The sequence below is a fragment of the Aulostomus chinensis genome, chromosome 12, assembly GCF_037954235.1.
Source record: "Aulostomus chinensis isolate RoL2024-O1b breed Wild chromosome 12, RoL_Achi_v1.0, whole genome shotgun sequence".
Taxonomy (NCBI): domain Eukaryota; kingdom Metazoa; phylum Chordata; class Actinopteri; order Syngnathiformes; family Aulostomidae; genus Aulostomus; species Aulostomus chinensis.
Window position 1 is genome coordinate 21,538,116 of NC_141331.1, and position 19,262 is coordinate 21,557,377.

At 36.5% G+C, this 19,262-nt stretch overlaps 1 protein-coding gene across 5 annotated transcripts; it reads left to right on the forward strand.

The window, feature by feature from the left end:
• The first annotated feature begins 5,534 nt into the window (after positions 1–5,534).
• On the forward strand, positions 5,535–19,235 carry hao2 (hydroxyacid oxidase 2 (long chain)). Of its 5 annotated transcripts, none has more exons than XM_086220786.1 (10): positions 5,551–5,595; positions 7,463–7,518; positions 7,848–7,906; positions 9,833–9,985; positions 10,668–10,819; positions 11,879–12,162; positions 12,544–12,762; positions 16,415–16,573; positions 18,193–18,262; positions 18,342–19,235. In XM_086220786.1, the coding sequence occupies exons 3-10, from the start codon at positions 7,890–7,892 to the stop codon at positions 18,395–18,397; spliced, it is 1,110 nt and encodes a 369-aa protein (XP_086076912.1). In that variant the 5' UTR covers positions 5,551–5,595; positions 7,463–7,518; positions 7,848–7,889; the 3' UTR covers positions 18,398–19,235. The 5 variants fall into 5 exon arrangements, with proteins under 5 accessions (XP_086076914.1, XP_086076916.1, XP_086076912.1 ...); XM_086220787.1 differs by having other exon boundaries at positions 5,579–5,600; XM_086220788.1 differs by lacking the exon at positions 7,463–7,518 and having other exon boundaries at positions 5,535–5,600.
• Positions 19,236–19,262: the final 27 nt, after the last annotated feature.

The following is a 19,262-nucleotide window of genomic DNA, read 5'->3' on the forward strand; positions in this document are numbered from 1 at the left end:
TATTTCAGGGAAAAAATGGGAGACCCACATTGTAAAACTTTCATGCACCAGTTTGTATGTGTGCAAATCAGCCACTGCCTGTGTGTATGGATTAAATCAGGAGAGTATGATATGGCGTGACTGTGGACTGTGAGTCATGCTCAGATCTCCCCCAGACATCAAATGCTCTGGACATCCATCAGTCAGGCTCTACATGAATTTTAGAACCACTGATGTGTTTTCTCTTTTGCCTTTGATTTGGAATTCTGCACAATGTCTTCTGCTGACACATGGATACTGTCCTCAAATGACCATTTAGGTTGTAAGCACCACTAAACCAGTCGTTAGTTACATTAAGGTGAAAGATGACTTCCAACTGCTGAATGGAGCAAAGGAGGAAATCCATATGGAGCAGAGTGAATGAGTCCAAAAAAAGTTTGATTTGTCATGAAACTTCCTACCCCCACCCCTTACTTTTAATTTCCAGCTGTATGTCTAAACGACCTTTGAAAATTCATGATTGCCTTCCTGTTTATGGTTGGCCTGATGACCAAATGCTTTTCACAGGACATAGTGGAGGCTAGCCTTAAAACATTTCAGGGGCTTTCTGACAAAGTGAGAAGCATGAATGTCAGCAGGATGCCACAACTGTTGAGTTAAAATACAGATAACAGCTTAAATAATAGACATGACTGAGAAAAAAAAACACTGCTAATACCTTCAAAAGGAGCACAAAAAGAAAGTTTCAGCTGGTGCTCTTCAGTTTCACTTTCAATTTGATGGCTTCAATGGGAGTATGCTGGAGGGGAAAAAACATTCATTAAAACACCTGCGTGTACACTCTGTGTCTCAGCAGAAAAAAGACAGACATAAAAAATGTCTGTTCAGCTCACGATTTAACGTGTGGGGCTGCAGTTGTGTTCTAAAAATATGTCTGCGGAGATTGAAACAGGATACACAGTTGATCTATTTTAATGTATGGAAAAACAACAACACAAACATCCTCCACTGCCTCATGTTGTCTTTGATGGAATGAGGTGTTCAGTAATTTTTAAACCTATCTGTTTATACAGTTCCTCGGAGACTCTGGCAGTACATATTGCCAGAGAACTGTACTGCTTGTGCTGTTGACTATGTAGAACATACAAACTTGCTTTGTATGTTATTGTGCACATCCTTAAGCATATATCCACACTTACATGTATCCAGGTCCCTCTTAACATGGCTTACCTCTTGTTTGTGTATTAGCCCAATCTGAATCATACCATTAAGGAAAGCACAGCAGCTGGCATATCTAATCTAAACCTGAAGACCAAAATGGGCTCAGAAGAGGTCATCAGGTTTCTGCTGGAAAGGTACGCTACTGATTGCTGATAAACAAAAGCAATTTCACAAGTTACTAGCTTGAGTGTTTGACGGTTCAAGTCTTTATTGTTTGTATGTGACTATCACAAAATGTTACACAAAACAGACCACATCAATTTTCTGTCTTATTACTGTTAATCCAACTCCAAACATATGTAGTTAGTTGCTGAAACCTTACAACCAGTAGAATAGATTAATGCAGCAAGAGTCTAACACCGACTGACTGGAAGGTAAAAATGTTATCCATTGGACCTTTAAATACTGCTGTAATATTCTGTCAATAAGGCAGTTCACTACACAAAACTCTGGGTGAATAATCATGTTTATTCACAGTCAAAACTACATTTTTGTCAGTAAATGTGGTAGTGGTTTAATGATTCTCATGTCTCCTTTACTCACTGTGTTAATGCATGAATATTGCTGTATTGTTACCAACCATAATACTGTTCACCCCACTACATATGAAGACCCCACAAGACACCAACAAGAGCTCTGAACAAAGACATACAATGGGTGCTAAAACAAAACAAAACAAAAAAAAAGAAAACAGAAAAAGAGTTGACTGCATTCAGTGTAGGACCAGTACAGATCTGCTGCCGGATTCACCAATCTGTTCTTAAGATCTTAAGAAAGATCTTAAGATCTAAAATTAAGAAGTTCTAAAGAGAGTTCTTAAGAACAATTCCTCAATATCTTCTTAGGAACAGCACCACCACTTACAAATTTCTTTATTTTTCCTATTTACGAATTTCTTAAAATACGTCACAAGTGTATGCTGCATCGCACGCACCGCAATGAATGCTGACGTCAGCCTCATCAGTTACCAATGGAGAGGGAGAAAAAGCGGTCTAAAAACTTTTCACAACAGGAGCTGGAGGTGATGTTGAAAGAAATTAATTCAAGGAAAAAACTACTACTTGGGAAAATTGATAATATGGGAGTAACTGCTGAATTCAAGATGAAGGGGAGGCCAAAGTGGCTGAGGCGGTCTCAGTGGTGGGAGGGATGCTGAGAAACAGGCAAGGAGTGAAGAACAAATATGATCTTAGAGGCTTACCTTTTCACTGAAGCAATTTAATACTGGTCTGGGTTGTCTTAAACTTGAGAAAATTAAAAAAAAAAAAAACTTAAGAAACCTTGATTTCAAGAATACCATTTTTTCTTAAGTATTTTCCTAAGACGAAAGATATGAATAAAGTTGTGAAAATATTAAAGAAACTTTTTTGAGAATATCACTTTTTCTCTATTTCCTTCTTAAGACTTAATTTAAGAAAAAAGTGACACTTAAGAAGCTTTTTTTTCTTAAGAAGGTTTTGTGAATCCGGCCCCTGGTCTTTTGCTGTTTACCATTCAATGGACCTTTGAAGGCAATTTTTAAAGGCCCTTTTTTTTCAAAAAACTATTAAAAAAAAACCACTCAACATTTAAGAAATGTCAGAAATTACTTCACATCTTTTGACAGTTACATTATTGTTATTATTATTATTATTATTATTATTATTATTATTATTATTGCTATCACTGTTAGTCATCACACAAAAAGTAAATTCATCCAAAAATTGAAAAAAGAGTATGTTTTATGACATCTGTTTTGTTTCAGCATTAAACAGATCTGCCCCAAAATGTATTGGATTCTTCCATGACCTATAATACACCCCTAATTTGGGTGAAAATTAGCTTCAATCTACCTTAAACCTCAGCCAAATAGTTTTGACAAACAATATGCTCAGATAACATTACCTGCTTGCTGGAGATAGTCAACACATCTATAGTTGTGTTGACAAAATGCAAGCATTTAAAAAAAAATTGCATCAATAATTTGAATAAGGGGCTAAAGAACAAAGGTCTCTTATCCTTTTAACTACCTTGTATTTCCATTCAACCTTTTACTTGTTTTTACATTTTGATGTCTTATCATTATTTGTGATCTGTATTGTATAGGAAAACAGAAACATACAGTTGGCTGAGTCAGGACCACAGCAGATAATGCCATTTTAACAGTACTTTGATGTTTTTTTTCATCACCAAATATATAACTAAATATCTGTTTGTCTTTCTCTGTCCTGTGTATAACGATGGCCTGCCAGCACATGTGGGCCATACAAAGTAAAATGAAAGGCTGAATGAGTTTGTGTGTTCAGAGATTTGGCTGTATTTAGTCTGATAATAAACCTGGGAGAGACAGGGGTGGGGGAGGTTGGAGCCTTGCCAGGGCACAATAACACCTTGACAATTCAACACACATGTGGTGTGGCATGCCAGGCCGCAGCCTCGAGGCAGACTCTCAGCCAGCATGTGGAAGAGGTTTTCCACTCAGCTGAACCTTCAGTACCTCCAATACAGCGGCCCTGCAGCCAAATCTCACCGTGGTATTTGGCATCAAGGCCAGTTGTGGATGAACACAATTTGCACCTCCTCTCAGTGCAGGTAATATTCACACCTCCTCATGGAGGTCCAACACATCAGATTTAGCCTACCACTCCACCTTCCCAGCCTTTGTGTTAAAGCTGAAATAAAACAGACACACACACAAAGAAAGACGGACATAAATCAAGGTGTTGTGTTTTGTTACCAAATATATGCCTTTTTACAAAAAGTAAATTCCATGCATGTATGAAATAAAAGCAAGACAATCAAATTTAACGCCACAACACTCACTAGAACAATTTCTCAGGGTATTTTGTTTCATGCTGAGACACTGTGACTTTCATAATGTTTTCTCTCACCTCATGTCCTCTATCCATCACTTACAGGTGGAGACATGAGCATAACAGACTGATCAATTCCTTGTAGTCTCAGCACCAGCAAGCTGAATGTTTTTTACAGTGCTTTGCCAGTGGTTTTAAGGCCCAATCTGTTTTTGTCATTGTTGTTGTTGTTGTTTTTGCATATTCAGTTATCTTAAAAATGTGTTGCAATTCCTAAATTCCCTTCTTTATATGGTTGAATACAGTGCCATACATGACTTACTGGCTCTCTGTGTTACATTTTGATTAAAAATTTTCTCTCTTCATTTCTTGTGACTCTGGAATGCAAATAAACTTACTCTCACACTTTTGGTATTGCACTCATAGCCCCGAAGTATTGTAGTTTGTGTTTGCTCAAATCACATCGTTTCCGGATTACTGAGTGTACGGCGGATAAAAAGATATAGAGGATAACAAATTGATAAATGAACACTCAGGCATTTTTGCTGATTTTGTGTTGTTGAAGGTGTTATTAGCTGTCAGTTGCCTTTGGCATCCAGCTAATATATGTGTCTGGCTCTGTCTGCATTCTAGAGTCACAAAAGAGATGCAGGAGGCAAAAGTGTCATCTTGATGAGGTCAATACACCTCTTTGTGGGTAATGAAATACACTTTTGTGAGTGAACTATTGCTTTAAAGGAGAGAAGCACAGCAGTGCTGGGAGGGGCAAAACACAGTTAACAGAGTATAGGAAAGACAAAAAAAATACAATGCCTAAGAATTTTAGATTATTTCCACATTTGTGCCAGGTTCAGAAAAGGTAAACTCTATTAGAGCCTCTGGATTATCATTTTGACCATAACCATCAAATGCAATTTTTTTTTAAATCTCTTTAAAAGCAATAGGTCGTAGAACATTGCAATAATCTGCCCAGCTGTAGCTCTATCAGCACTTGAAAATTGCGCCAAAAGGTTTGCCAAATGCTGCAGCTTCCCTCTGTTCTCATTTCCATATACTGACTGATATTCTACACTGGAAGAAAAAAAAAATTTCTTCCATGTATATTTGTCTAATTCAAGATTTTAAAAAAATCTTAGCCAAACACATTCAAATACTCATAGGAGGTCAAATGATTCATTTTCTATAATAGTTATGTTAAATTTCAATTTTGCATGTCTTTCATTGTATCAAGTGAAAGCAAAAGACTGAATAGAAGGTAAATAACAAAATAAGGAAAAAGGATCAACTGTAGGATAGGTGCACAGAAATTGTGAGGAGAATGGAATAAGGGTGTGCGGAAGAAAGGAAAATAAAGGAGAAGGAGGAAGACAAGAAAGAAAATGTGTCATGAAAAGAGACCTGAGAGGTTTTGGCACAAAGACAGGCCATGTTCCAGAGTGCTGACTGAGAGGCTTAGATGGTGTTGAGTCACTATGGGCGGAGCATTACACTGTGAGGGGTGGGGTGGGGGAGGTAGGATGTGGAGGCTGTTCTGCCCTCTGACACGACCCTGTCACATGAGAACGGAAGCAGCACGTACTGTAGGCTGGCCCAACAACTCAGGGTAAGGTAAGACACAGGTTTGATTTCTCCTCTGAAACTCTAAAACTTGTTTACAAACTGCTGGATTTCAATTTTATTTTTTATCTACATATGGAGGTTTTTTATGTCAGGCTGTGATTCTCTGCTGGCGGTGAGCAGCAGTCTGGAGCACAGCAATATCAGCAGGCCTATATGTTATGAAACTACGTACTATCTATTACAGAAGCTGCTTGTTTAGCATTGCACAATAAATACCAAACACCAGGTATTCTAGAAAATCACCTGAACAATGTGCTCTCAGTAGCCATTCAGTTCATCTAAATGACTGACACCTTTCACAGCCTGAACGGGACAGAGGCTTACATTCACACACACACACACACACGCACGCACACATACACACACAAGAGCTTTCAATAATAGTAACTGGCTCTGTCGAAGAATTTACTCTCACTTGTCAGCTTATTAGGTATGTCCAGAAGAATGCAACATAATACAGTAGCTCTGCAGTAAATGATTATGCTACTCAGTTTTTTCAGTACTGATTTATTTTAATGGTCATGTTTGCATTTCAGAGGTTGTATTTTGTGATGCTGTTGAACTGAAGTGGCTTATACTTGGAGGTGTTCTTTATATTCTTCCAAAGCTTATTTATAAATTATGAGGTTTTACATGGAACGTGATAGAGGCAACATAAAGTTTGCCTGCTATTTTAAATAAATATTGGTAAAAATAATCTTCCCAAAAACAAAATAAACCATCAAGGTTGTTGTTGTTTTCATAATCATGTAACTTTTTTCAAGAATTGCTAAAAATACTGAGGAAACACAAAGTACAAAAAAGAAAATGGAGGATTTAACATCACTAAAACATATCGTAGTTAAACATTACAAAGGCCACAGGAAGCTGGTTTACAAGCAGCATCATGTTGCAGGAGTGACATCAGAGATCATTTATGCACATGTTGTACTGAAACACATTCATCAATTGAAGCTGTAAGACTAAACTTTCATTCAGTATTGTACTGCCCTCATGTGTTTGTAGATGAAAGCATACTCTGTACTCTAGGTTTTCATGGACAACTTGGTATGTGTATACTACAGCATATACAGTATCGGAACATATCTATACATCTTCTATCGTCCAAGCCACACTCATCACTGTCTCAACTGAGTATTTCATTTGTCCTGCTTTAAGGTTGAAGATAAGGAACCATCCCTAGATAATTGAATCTTTTCAGTTTTTCCAGTTTAACTTTTACAGATCAAATTAATTCATTGAAATCATACAAAAAGTTTGTGTCATCCTACGATAATGAAGGACTATCAACTAACCGGTTCTGACCCCTTCAATTACTAAAAATGCCACAGTAAAAAAAAAGAAAAAAAGAAAGCACAATCCAACACAACTGAAAAGAGAAGAACAATATGTATGAAACATTTGCTGATTTTTGTGAGCTAATTATTCATTATACTATATTGATTATTTAAACATAATCTTTATCATTGTAAGTTTGTTATTTTTGACATTTATCCAAACATTTCTTAACTACCTTTTTTCTAATGATAATTCAGTTGATTTGTACAAATACCAGTTGATGACATTATTGCTTGAGTTATGGCATGAAATGAACTTGGAACTACTATACAATGTACAGAAGTGTACAAAAACATAAAATATAGCTGAATTGTTTACAATGGGTGTCATTCTTGAAATATTCATATGCACAAATCTATCCCTTATTCCAATAGGATATTTTAGCCCTCTGTATGGCATTTCAATTTAAAAAAAATAGTAAATTTGTATCTATAATTTATTGTTAATAATTTAGTTTTCATCTTTTTTTTATACATTATGCCATCATTTCTGTTAATTTTTTTTTGTTCAAGTTGTCATGGGAGAAGACACATGCAACATGAAAATCAAACATTTGTGCCTGTTGTGGGTAAGACAGAAAAATTATTTAAAATACATGTTAAAACTGTTTTTTAAGTAGTTTATTTTGACAGTGTAATAGCAGTGGCACCAATATGTGAATGATGTGATGTGTGTATTTTCCTTTTCCTTTTAAACTATGTATTTATTTGTATATCACTATTGTTAACACACAGGAGATGTCTGTATACTTGTGATAAATTTTGAGTTACCATTGCTGCAGTTGAATCAGCATCAGTACAGTGGCAGTCATAGTAGTAGTAGCAGTGTTTGCAATGTTTTGTTTTTGTTTTTGTTTTGTTTTTTTCTGTTTGGTCAAGTGGTCTGGTTTGTTAACAGGTAATGACTCTGTGAGGAGAAAGGAAGTTCTGGCAAGAGAGAATGAGCATTTGTAACCGGTGAGTAAACTGTTTAGACCGTTTTTGTGAAGTTTTCCACCACCAGGATGTAAATACATTTCAATAAATAAATAAGAAATAATAATACATTGTATGATTACCATTGATAAATCCATTAATGACTAAAGCTGACTTTTGTTAAAAAAAATTATGGATCATTTGAGATTCATGTTTCAAATTTTTGAACTTTTTTCTAAAATCTTTTAGACTTAGAAAAGGAATTTGGTATTGAATATTAAATATAATTACAATACCCAGCCATATTATATATACAGTTTCGTAAACTGCCAATTTATTAGATAATTTAATTTACACATTTGTTCTGTAAATTTCTAATTCATAACTATTTTTATATATTTTAGATAATTATTTAATTTAAAAAACCAACAACAATGTGATTGGAATGATAACTGTACATTTAATCCATGTCTTTTTTAATTAAACTGAAAAAGGAAATTTAGTAAAGTTTAAGTGAGCATAAAATATCCAAATACCATGATTTTTCAATGTGTTTGTAAATTGATTTTATTATGTCTTGAATGCCATTTTTCTGTCCTGCATAAAGAGACAAATCTTGTATATATGAAACATCACACTGACTGATGTCATTTTGGGTGTAGGCATCATGAATCTACTCCAACAGCCTACATGTAGTTCTGCTGCATTAATTAGGGCCTGAGCCCGGAGGTACTCCGGGGCGAAGACACTATTATGTTTGTTTTGACTATTATTTTGCTCTCTGTAATGAGTTTGACAATGTTATATGTAGTAGAATAAGTGTTTTGTACTGATTTAAATTTCTTTGTCAGAACTTTTCATCTTCTACCTAAATTACATTAGAGGACACTTGTAGTGTTAGAGAAAATGTATTTATGACATTTATTTTATACTGAGCATTTTTACAGTTGCACCATTTATAATTCCTGAATACGAAAAAAATAAATGTATATACTTTTTATGTAAAAAAAAAAATCAAGAATCATATTTAGAATACCTGATTCTTCCACATCTAGAGGTTTTGTCTTGTTTTCTAAAGGCTGTCATTTTTAAATTTCTGCAAAGTTTTAACATGGAAACAACAGTAGGGGGTGTATAGATGGATGTGTATATAGGATATGTACTGGGACTGTAGAGCACTGTGTTGGACACCTCTTGTCCTCACTATTGGATTCACCATCAGCAAATTTCCAGCTGTGTAACACAATAAGAGCAGAGGTCGTCCTGAGGTCACAAACACCGTCACTGCCTTTCATAGTAGGTCTATGAATGTTTGATTCAGACTCACACGCAAAAAAACTAATCTGTAGACACAAGGTTTTATTCCTGTTTAAAAAATAGAGTAAAAGTTGTTGATTTAAAAAAATAAAGAGTAAAAGTTGTTTTAGTGCTCAGATGTCAAAGTGTGGGAGCTCGACCGGTGAGTTGTTGACATTGTGTTTTACATTTTATTTGGTCTTATGACAGGATTATTCAGTTTAAGTGGTGATGGTGCAACTTCATTGAGGTTGTGCCATGTGAAAGTTGGTGTTTTGTTTGGGAAAAATCTATTATTAGTGGTATGTTTGGAAGCTGTAAATTCTTGCATTACTTTTTCAGTCTTAAACTAAAGCTTTCTGTTGTTGCCCCCAGCTATTTTTCTCACATGCAAAGAAGCAAAACCAGAAATTTATGAGGATCATAATGTTCAGTTTTCATCAAATCAGTTTGACAGTGATTCATTTTAATGGTCACAAACTGCAGTGGGTTATACTGGTGTAGTGTACTTAATATTATGTCAGCCCTAATTCATATAATTTAGACCCTAAGTATAGTATATTAACTGTTGATATGTTGGTATTTTGAAACCTGGGAATATATTGTTCTACCTGTATCAGCAGGAAGGCTTTTCATTAATGTGTCATTATTTTTTATTCATTGTTGTCACAGAGAGGGAGGTCGTTGTGCAGAGATGGCTATGGTATGCCTGACAGACTTTGAGGAGTATGCAAAGGAGCATCTCTCAAAGGCCACATGGGATTATTACGCAGCTGGAGCAGATGAGTGCTGCACCAGAGACGACAATCTACTGGCATACAAAAGGTACCATGGAAAAATAAACCTTACTGTTCTATACTAAACATGACTGTTCACCGCTATACAGATCTATATACTGATAAAGTACATCATTACAGTACAACAGAGACTCAAGGAAAGATTTTACTTGTGTTAAACGAACATGTTTATTAAGATTTATTCTCCAAAGCTATTAGTAGTTGGATTTTGTTACCTTATGGTTTTCATATTTAATCAGTGGTTAAATTTTTTTGCCCTGTTCAACATCTATGCTAACCAGTGCTAACCTAACCAGTTGCAGATGCTTGCCTCTTAAATAGAGTTAAGTCCATCCGTAAATGGCTGAACCTAGACAGGATTTTGGGTACATGTCACTGGTGACAGATGTTTAAATTGTTTTACAATTTTTCTTTTACACACACACATTCTGCCTCTCACTAATAGGTGTAAAATAACTATGTATAAAGTTGTAAAAAGTGACAGTTTTGCCATTTTGTTGCTCAAGCTTAATATACATGGCTGGCTTTCTCTGCTTACCAGAATCACAAAGAAGTAATGCAGAAGAAATAACACATCTTTTTGAGCTTAAGCCACTTATCTGTTGGTGCTTGAAGGCAAAATACACTTTTTGTTGAAGTAACACTTCAGTCAGTTGGCCAGGTGAACTTCAGAGCACACTCGAACACTCATATAAATATGCACTTTTCAGAATTCGCCTGAGACCTCGTATCCTCCGGGATGTGTCAATCAGTGACACTCGGACCACAGTACAGGGAACAGAAATCAGCTTTCCAGTTGGCATCGCACCCACTGCCTTTCATTGCTTGGCCTGGCATGAAGGAGAGGTGGCCACAGCTCGTGGTGAGGCTGTGTGTGTGTGTGTGTGTGTGTGTGTGTGTGTGTGTGTGTGTGTGTGTGTGTGTGTGTGTGTGATTGATGGCAACACATTTTAGTAGATACTAAAATACTGGTTGATAGAGACAAAATAACATATGTGGTATATTTAAAAGAGAATGGATTTCTCTTCATTTCCGTCATTTGGTAAAGAATTGTTGACCTTTTTGTTTAAATGTAAAGGCTGCTTTATGGTTTATTCAGATAATTTATGACACCCTTTTACAGCTCAAAAGATGTCTTACAGCTTTTTTTTGTTTGTTTACATTTTCAGTATTTTCCTCCAGGATATATTTCCACCATTAGATGGGAGCATAACACTGGAAGCTCTCTCAAGCTTTTGTCTGCACAGACAAATCAGCCAAAAGGGTTATGATTGGATTTAAATTACCCTCAGCTATGAAGTGACATGAAAAACTCTTTTATCAGAGGTGACTGTAAGCTTGTTCGTGGAGCTCTCCTGGAATTTTTATTTATATTTAGCTGTGAGTTTAAGTTCTTTGAGCAGCAGTTTGACATCTTAACTATTTTGGTTTATTCTCACAGCTCTAATAGAGTCAATATTGCCAATGACAGCAATAAAGATGTGTAAAAAACTATTATGGACTACCTGCTCAACTACAAATAGACACAATTAATAACTGGTTGGGTTATTATTAGACATACACACACCAGGTGCAAAGAAACAAATTATTATGTTCCATGCAGGTCTGTGTTTTGAGTAATTAGTCAGTTATTATTAGCACATCTTGTGCAGGTAGTGAATAGTGGAATTCAGGTCCACTTCTCATTAAGTCTGGAGGGAAGGCAGAGTAGAAAAGTTTTAGCTGCAAGCTAAAAGCATTATTGGTTAGTAGCTCAAACAAATATTGCTCAAGTTTTGTAGATTACTAAGCAGACAATTTTGGTCAAGACACCTATTTGTCAGAAGGCACCAATTTTCAATTTGATGTGTTGAGATATACAACCATGGTAAAATTTTCAACCAACTGTTTTTGACCACATTTCTTAATTTCTACTGCACAGCCACAGAGGCATTAAATACCTGCTACATCACCAGCACCTACTCAACCTGCTCAGTGGAGGAGATTGTGGCAGCAGCTCCAAATGGCTACCGCTGGTTCCAGCTTTATGTATACCGGGACAGGAAACTATCCGAACAGATTGTGCATCGAGTAGAGGCTCTTGGCTTCAAGGCCCTGGTCCTCACTGTTGATGTTCCTTATACTGGAAAGCGCCGCAATGATATTCGGAACCAGTTCAAGTTGCCGCCTCACCTGAAGGTCAAGAACTTTGATGGAGTCTTCCAGGTATGCTTTATCAAATAAAATGGCAAGACTTAGCAGATACAATGAGACAATATGATGGTGAAAAAAAGAACAAAGGGACACAAGGTAATGCAAGAGAAGACAACGGTCTTTTATTTGTGCTGTTACATTCAACATAAAATTATTCTTTGTTGTTTAATACAATGAAAATGCAGGGCCCTTTAGTTCCTTTTCATATTATAGCATACCCTTGACACCCGTTTAAATAAGCAGACATATCATGTTTAATCAAATTCAGTCCTGCCTCTAAAATATGGGTTTAAATTCAAAATATGGTTGCTTGTTTAGGCCAGCATAGTACTTTTTAAATATCAAGCAAACAAAGTAAAACAGTTGTTCAGAAACCTCATGCATTGTTAACAGGAGACCGCTGGTCCAGAGGAATATGGGATACCAGCAAACACCTTGGACCCATCCATCAGCTGGAAGGATGTGTACTGGCTGCAGTCCATCACTCGTCTGCCAATTATCATCAAAGGCATCCTGACCAAGGAGGACGCTGAGCTGGCTGTAGAGCATGGTGTCCAGGGCATCATTGTGTCAAACCATGGTGGGAGACAGCTGGATGGAGGCCCAGCCTCGGTAATCATCATCTCATTTTATGCTGTTATCTTTTAAAAATGTCATGTTCATGGCAGGGATTGATGGTGATGGTAGTGGTGGTAGTGGTGTTGTGTGCAATATTTTGAGAAGTTATTTGTTTCCATCTCAAACAACCATTCTTACCTTGAGGAAGGCGGGATTTGATCCACTTCCAAGTTGATAATGGTACAACTCATTTGAGGTGTGAAAAGAAATGAACCAAATGTAGGAATTAAACCAAAAAATATTAAAGGAATTGGCTCACATGCAGGAGAAGGTGAAGGGAGTTTCAAAGCAGCAAAAAGGCAGCAAAGACCATTATCCAGTCTCTTCAGAAAAACATGATTATGTGATTGCATAATTCAACACATAATCAGCTGAAGTCCATACATCTATGCGGGGGCCTCATCTTTTCTAAGATGCCACACTTCCACCGCATTAATCGTAGACTTCCATGCAAAATGCAGAAAAAATGCAAGCTTGCATGATATAATAATTCCTGCATTTTCTTTCCAAGAAAGTCCCACATATCTTTGCATAAAAGTTGAAAAATGTTGCATTTACTCCACACAAGAGCAGCCATTTTCCTTCTGTTTCTTGAACGTTGTGAATTGATGTCATTGGAAAGCTGCAAACCGCGCAAAGAAGACCCAACAAAGTCCGCAAATCAGCCTCATTTTCTGACAAAAAGAAGCATGGAACTTGTTTGACTCATCAACATTTTGTAAGTTTGAGCGATGTGTTTTTTTAGGTCTGAAATAAAACAAGATGAGGACTTAATTATTCTGTGATGTTGTATGCTTGCTTATCATAGGAAGTCATTAGAAATGACTCTTTATTAAGGCTACATTAAGGTAGTAGCCTAGTGAGAACCAAGTGCTCAAACCCTTTTTTTTTCTTATTCATCAAACTGCAGTTTTTGCAAGTTCCCTCAATTTTTGCAAGTTTCCACAATCTTTGCAAATTCATTGCATAAAAATGTCACATGTTCCATCTCATTTTTTAAGAAAACGTGCTGCATGATCAAGGATTTTTGCCCGCAACAATCAAAAAAATCTCTGCATTTTTCTGGAACGACTGGTTATCTAGAAGATTCATGAAACAGTGATTCCAGCAGTTCAGAACGTCCATGTGTTTTCTGTCTTGCACCTTCCCTCCCCCTTCTCAATTCTATGATGATTCTCTACCTTTCTGTTTATCTGTTTTTTCTAATTTTGTCTGTTAATTTGATTGTGGTGTTTTATTTTTGTCTCATTTACCTGCATATACAGTATAAATATATATATTTATATAATTTTTATCTTGTGTTAAGACACACACGCAAACAAGACCCTCAACATGCTCACACATCGTCATAGGTCATACTCCAAAAGTAATTATTTATAAACTACTAGAAATGGATTGGAATCATACATGTTCAGTTATTAACACTTTAAAAAGAAAGTCAATAGAAACTTGTGTAGCGCATGAATTATGAACTATTGAATTAATGTGACGTGAAAATCTTGGGAGATCAGAGTTGTATTTGTGATGGTTAATTTACTTTGATACACATAATTACCACAAAGTTAAATGTGAATAAAACAAGTTCTGCTACAGGGTTAGAAATTAAGAATAGTAATGATGAAACAAACAGACAACAGCAAAACAACAGAATAAAATACAATCAGTTCAAATAAAAGAAAAATAATAGTTTGAAATCGATTACATAAATTCTACCCTAACACTGATCTGAACTCCCTTGGTCCTGAAAGTGAAGTATCACTTTAAGTTGGCATAGGTACAGGGTATTTTTGTTCATTAAGACAAATGTGTATTTGGGCCAGGGAGGAGAAAATGAATAAGAGGAGGAAGATTTTTTTGTGTGTGTGTGTGTCATGACACTCTGCACTTTGAGAAAAAAAAAGCAAAATGTAAGGAAAAATGTAAAAATATCAAGATGTAAACAAAAAACGAAAAGAGTCAAATCAAACAAATTCATAAGGGGATGTTTTTTTTTTCATTGTGTACAATAACCCTCGTCCTCATCATATTATTTATAGGTGTAAAAGTAATGGTATTGTTATTATGATTAGAATATTAAATTATAATGAAACATCGGAGTAACATTAAGATTAATAATAAGAATATTAATACCAATAGTAACAGTATTAATGCCAATATCAATAATTGGGTTAGGATTGTAGTGAGCTTGTAATTGAACTTTGTCAAAATGTAGAATAGTTTAGAGATGTGTATGGAGACGTTTTGAGAGAATATTGCTGGATGTAGGATATTTCTTCTGATCTGTTCATCCAATTGAGGTGGTTAGAGCAGATTATCTATTATATGCCTTTAATTTTAGTTGATGGTTTAACCTGTAGGAAGTCAAAAGGTTTCCTCCTCTGATCCTTTACAGATCAGGTCACCGAGATGAAAGAGTTGTCTTGGAATAAATGGTGGAGATGCGAAAATCCTTGTTGTGCCAGAGAGAGGTTTACATGAAGGGAGTCAAATTGGGATTTGTTAATTTTCTAATGTTTTCCATCAAGCTATAATAATCGGAAATTTTTTTTGAAGCAGTTCAGATCATATAAGATTTTTTTATGATATTGTATGGCTCAGTCAGTTGACATATTTTGCATATATACACACACACACACACACACACATATATGTATATGTATAATCATTTTGAATAAACTGATTTTGGGACGACAGGGACTGGCAATCAGTGGTTTCGTTGCCAGGAAAAAATAAACCCAGTGCCGGTACCCAGTAGTATCAAGAAAATTCAAGACGTTGTGTTCAAGATGTTTCTGCTTTCCCCACCTTGTAGAATGTTCTGTTTAACAACAAACTGCTGAGTAAGAGACAGCATTGTGGCACACCACATCTTGCTCACACAACAGTTACACAAATGTTTCCCTGAGATGGCCTAAGCAACTATGCCCAATGATGTCACTGTTAGAGAGCAAGTTTGTGTGTGTGTGTGTGTGTGTGTGTGTGTGTGTGTGTCTGTGTGTTCTTGTGCTTGCTACATATTGAGGTCTAGAATACGTATTTAACAAACAGAGTGAGGACATTTTTGGAAAGTGAGGACATTTTAGCCAGTTGTCACATCTTCAAAGGGCTATTTGATGGTCAAGATTTGGTTTTAGGGTCAAGGTTAGGGTCAGACAGTCAGTTGAGATGGTTAGGGTTAGGGGGAGGGGCTAGGGAATGTATTACGTCAATGAAAGTCCTCACAAAGATATAAGCACAAGGATATGTGTGTGTGTGTGTGTGTGTATTTCGTTATTTGTTTTTGAACCAAAGGTTTGAGTTGCCAGACTGACAAGATCTCAGTCTAGTTTCAGCAATGCAAACATGTGTGTGTGCACCAAAAAGACATTATTTTCCGTCATACTCATATTCATCCTTTTTTCATCAGGCTAATATTATGATAATATGTTCCCCTTGCTTTGCCTGTTTCCATCTCACAAACAAGTGTGTATCAGTGTATTACTATGTAAAGGTTGAGGCAAAGAGGTTGTTTGTTGTTTTGGTGTCCCTCTCTTGAGGTGCAAAATGTTGTTTTTAAAGCTGGGTTGAAGTGCAATGTACAAGGCTGGTTGGTTTCTCAACTTCAAATCTTATCAAACTTTATTATCTTCACCTCTGTTGCTAACAGATTGATGCACTGTCAGAGATTGTGGACACGGTGCAGGGCAGGATCGAGGTGTACCTGGACGGAGGAATCAGGACAGGGAGTGATGTATTGAAAGCACTGGCCTTGGGAGCCAAGTGTGTTTTCATTGGCCGTCCAGCGGTTTGGGGCCTTGCATACAAGGTACAATCGCAAACTCAACACGTGTGTGTTTGTGTGTGTGTGTGTGTGTGTGTGTGTGTGTGTGTGTGTGTGTGTGTGTGTGTGTGTGTGTGTGTGTGTGTGTGTGAGCTGTCTATTTTAGTTTGAGATTCAAATCATCATAGAGTCAAAAGTAAGGACGCTTTGGTAGGTCCTCACTTTTTGAGACACCATGAAGGCACTGCTGGCACTATTACCACTAAGAACAAACAACACAAATCTCACCAAAAATATCTATTCACAACCCTCAAACTAATCATCCAGTATCAATACCTTGATTTCAGTCTATGATGATTACCACGAATGAGCACAGACAAATGTAAGCATTTTTGTTTGGCTGAATACACCAGGTCTTCATCTCGACTCTGCTGTGAACAATTGCCAAAAGGAAGTGTTTTAGGTTTTTCTGTGCATTTGGTTTTAGCTTTGTGGATTACTGAACATATGCCTGGATAAAGAAGTTGTGGGTTTTACTGGATGATGCCCTCCAGAGTTTGTAAACTGACATTTTTGACCTTTTTTGCTATTGTTAGCTGTCAGTTACCTCGAGTTGATTATATGTATACGGCTTGCTCTGTCTGCATGCTGGATTTTTCAGGTGTTTCTTTTCATAAAGGTGTAAGTATTGACAGTGATATGTCTATTTCAGCTTGTTGTTTAACCTATATTCAACAGTTACTTTATTTCACTGGCTACGTTTTGCATAAAAGTTGTTAGCATGATTTGTGCAAATCCCTGGGTTTCATGTCTAAAGTCAGGGTTTGCCACCCTACACATGCACACACACACACACACACACACACACACACACACACACACACACACACACACACACACACACACACGCATGCACACATGCAGGCACACACAATTGGCAGTGTCTGTTAGTCTTATGCTATGTAGAAAAAGAGAGCCAGCAATGACCTATACAAACATCACATAAGCATGCTGCCACCAAGTCAGAAGAGGTCCCACATTGCCATGGTTTAAAAACTACCCTCCTTTTTCTCAACACAACACTATCCATAAAAGGCACACTTACTGCTTTTAGTTGTGAGTAATGACCATTATAGCAAATATCACACATACCTGAGTCATGTTGTAACTTCTATTCCCCACATAAACACCCTAAAGCTGGTACACTATTTCAACAAGCATGACTTTTTATCAGTCACCTGTCCTTGAAGTGTTGTACATTAAGTAGCTGTATGTGTGATGGGCTATTACTTTAATGATAAAAGGAGCAGTTTGCAGTGGGAATAATTTTACCTCTCTGACCTGTACAGGCAGATATTTAAAAATATGATTACAGCATTGCTAATATCTTTTCTAGATATTTAATATGCACACCATGAAAAACTACACCAGATATAGACCTAATAAAGGGAAGTTCATGGTTTATAAAGCTGCACTCACTTCCAGTCGAGGTCTCACCATCTTTGGATTACTTTTACTTTTACTTTTAAATCCATAAATATACAACTATGGAGTCATGAGAGTATGTACTTTATCATTGAAATTAACTTTGGGCTTTGGCTAAAAATACAGTCATGTATGGGTTGTAGTTTATGTATGAGACAAATTCACTTATGATCTTTCAGGGTGAGGACGGAGTAAGGGAAGTACTGCAAATCTTGAATGATGAGTTCCGTCTGTCCATGGCCTTATCAGGTAAGTCAGAGATGACTAGACATTTATTTGGATCTTCAACTTTATGCAACAGACACATTATTTATTTATCTTTATCTAGGTTGCCGAAATGTAGCTGAAATCAACAGGAACCTCATACAGTTTTCTAAACTCTAACACACCAGAGCAGCACTGAGGACAATAATGGCTCCTTCTGAACAGGACTCACTACATAATCAAGACCAATCAAGAGAGAAACACCTGATACACCCTAACCTCAGAACAGAACTTATTTATTTCTTACATCTGGGAAGAAAAAGACACACATACTATAAGCTTGCACAATTTGGAAATGCTATCCAGTTTGTATTCATGCAAGATTGTGTGAGTGTCTAGTGAAAGCTGTAGATGAGTAAAGTGGCAAATGAAGTAAGTGACTGGAAGGCAGGAAGGCACTTTTTATGACTTCTCAGGTTTTATTGTATTGAATGGAAAAGGTAATGACACCATGTAAACTACAGTTTGAGATGCTACCAGTGCTTGCGGTTAATAAATGCAGAGGTGATTAAAAGCTGTTGTTCCTTTCTGTAATTACCAGGCAAAAGTTCTCCATTGTATTTATCTGTTTATCATAGCATATTCTATTTTCGAAAGTTCAAATATGCCAAATGTAATACAGCTGATTCCCAAAACTATAAGATACACAACACAGGGAGTAGGAACCAGGGACAGAGCAGGAAAAAATAACAAAGCACAAAAAAGGAACACATTCTCACACTTCAACCACTTTGTGGAAACAGCAAGAGCTAATTCAATTAAATTTCTTGACTTCTTTTTTATTTCCTCTGAGATAGAGCATCCTGTTCTGTTTGGTTCTAGTAAGGTCCAGGTATAGAGGAGATTCTGGAGTAGATTGAGTGAAAGAACACAACCACTCCATCACGAATATATATCATCAATAGAGTAGCCTAATCCAAACTAGGGGTAGGAAGTAAATCATGATACGAAAAATTCAGTCTGTATTTTCCAGATACAGCAATTC

Bases quoted from the DNA above. Each gene is read 5' to 3' on its own strand.
- hao2 (XM_086220788.1), top strand. The intron at 9,986-10,667 runs GTACCATGGAAA...TGCACTTTTCAG, and splicing joins AATCTACTGGCATACAAAAG to AATTCGCCTGAGACCTCGTA. The intron at 12,163-12,543 runs GTATGCTTTATC...CATTGTTAACAG, and splicing joins ACTTTGATGGAGTCTTCCAG to GAGACCGCTGGTCCAGAGGA.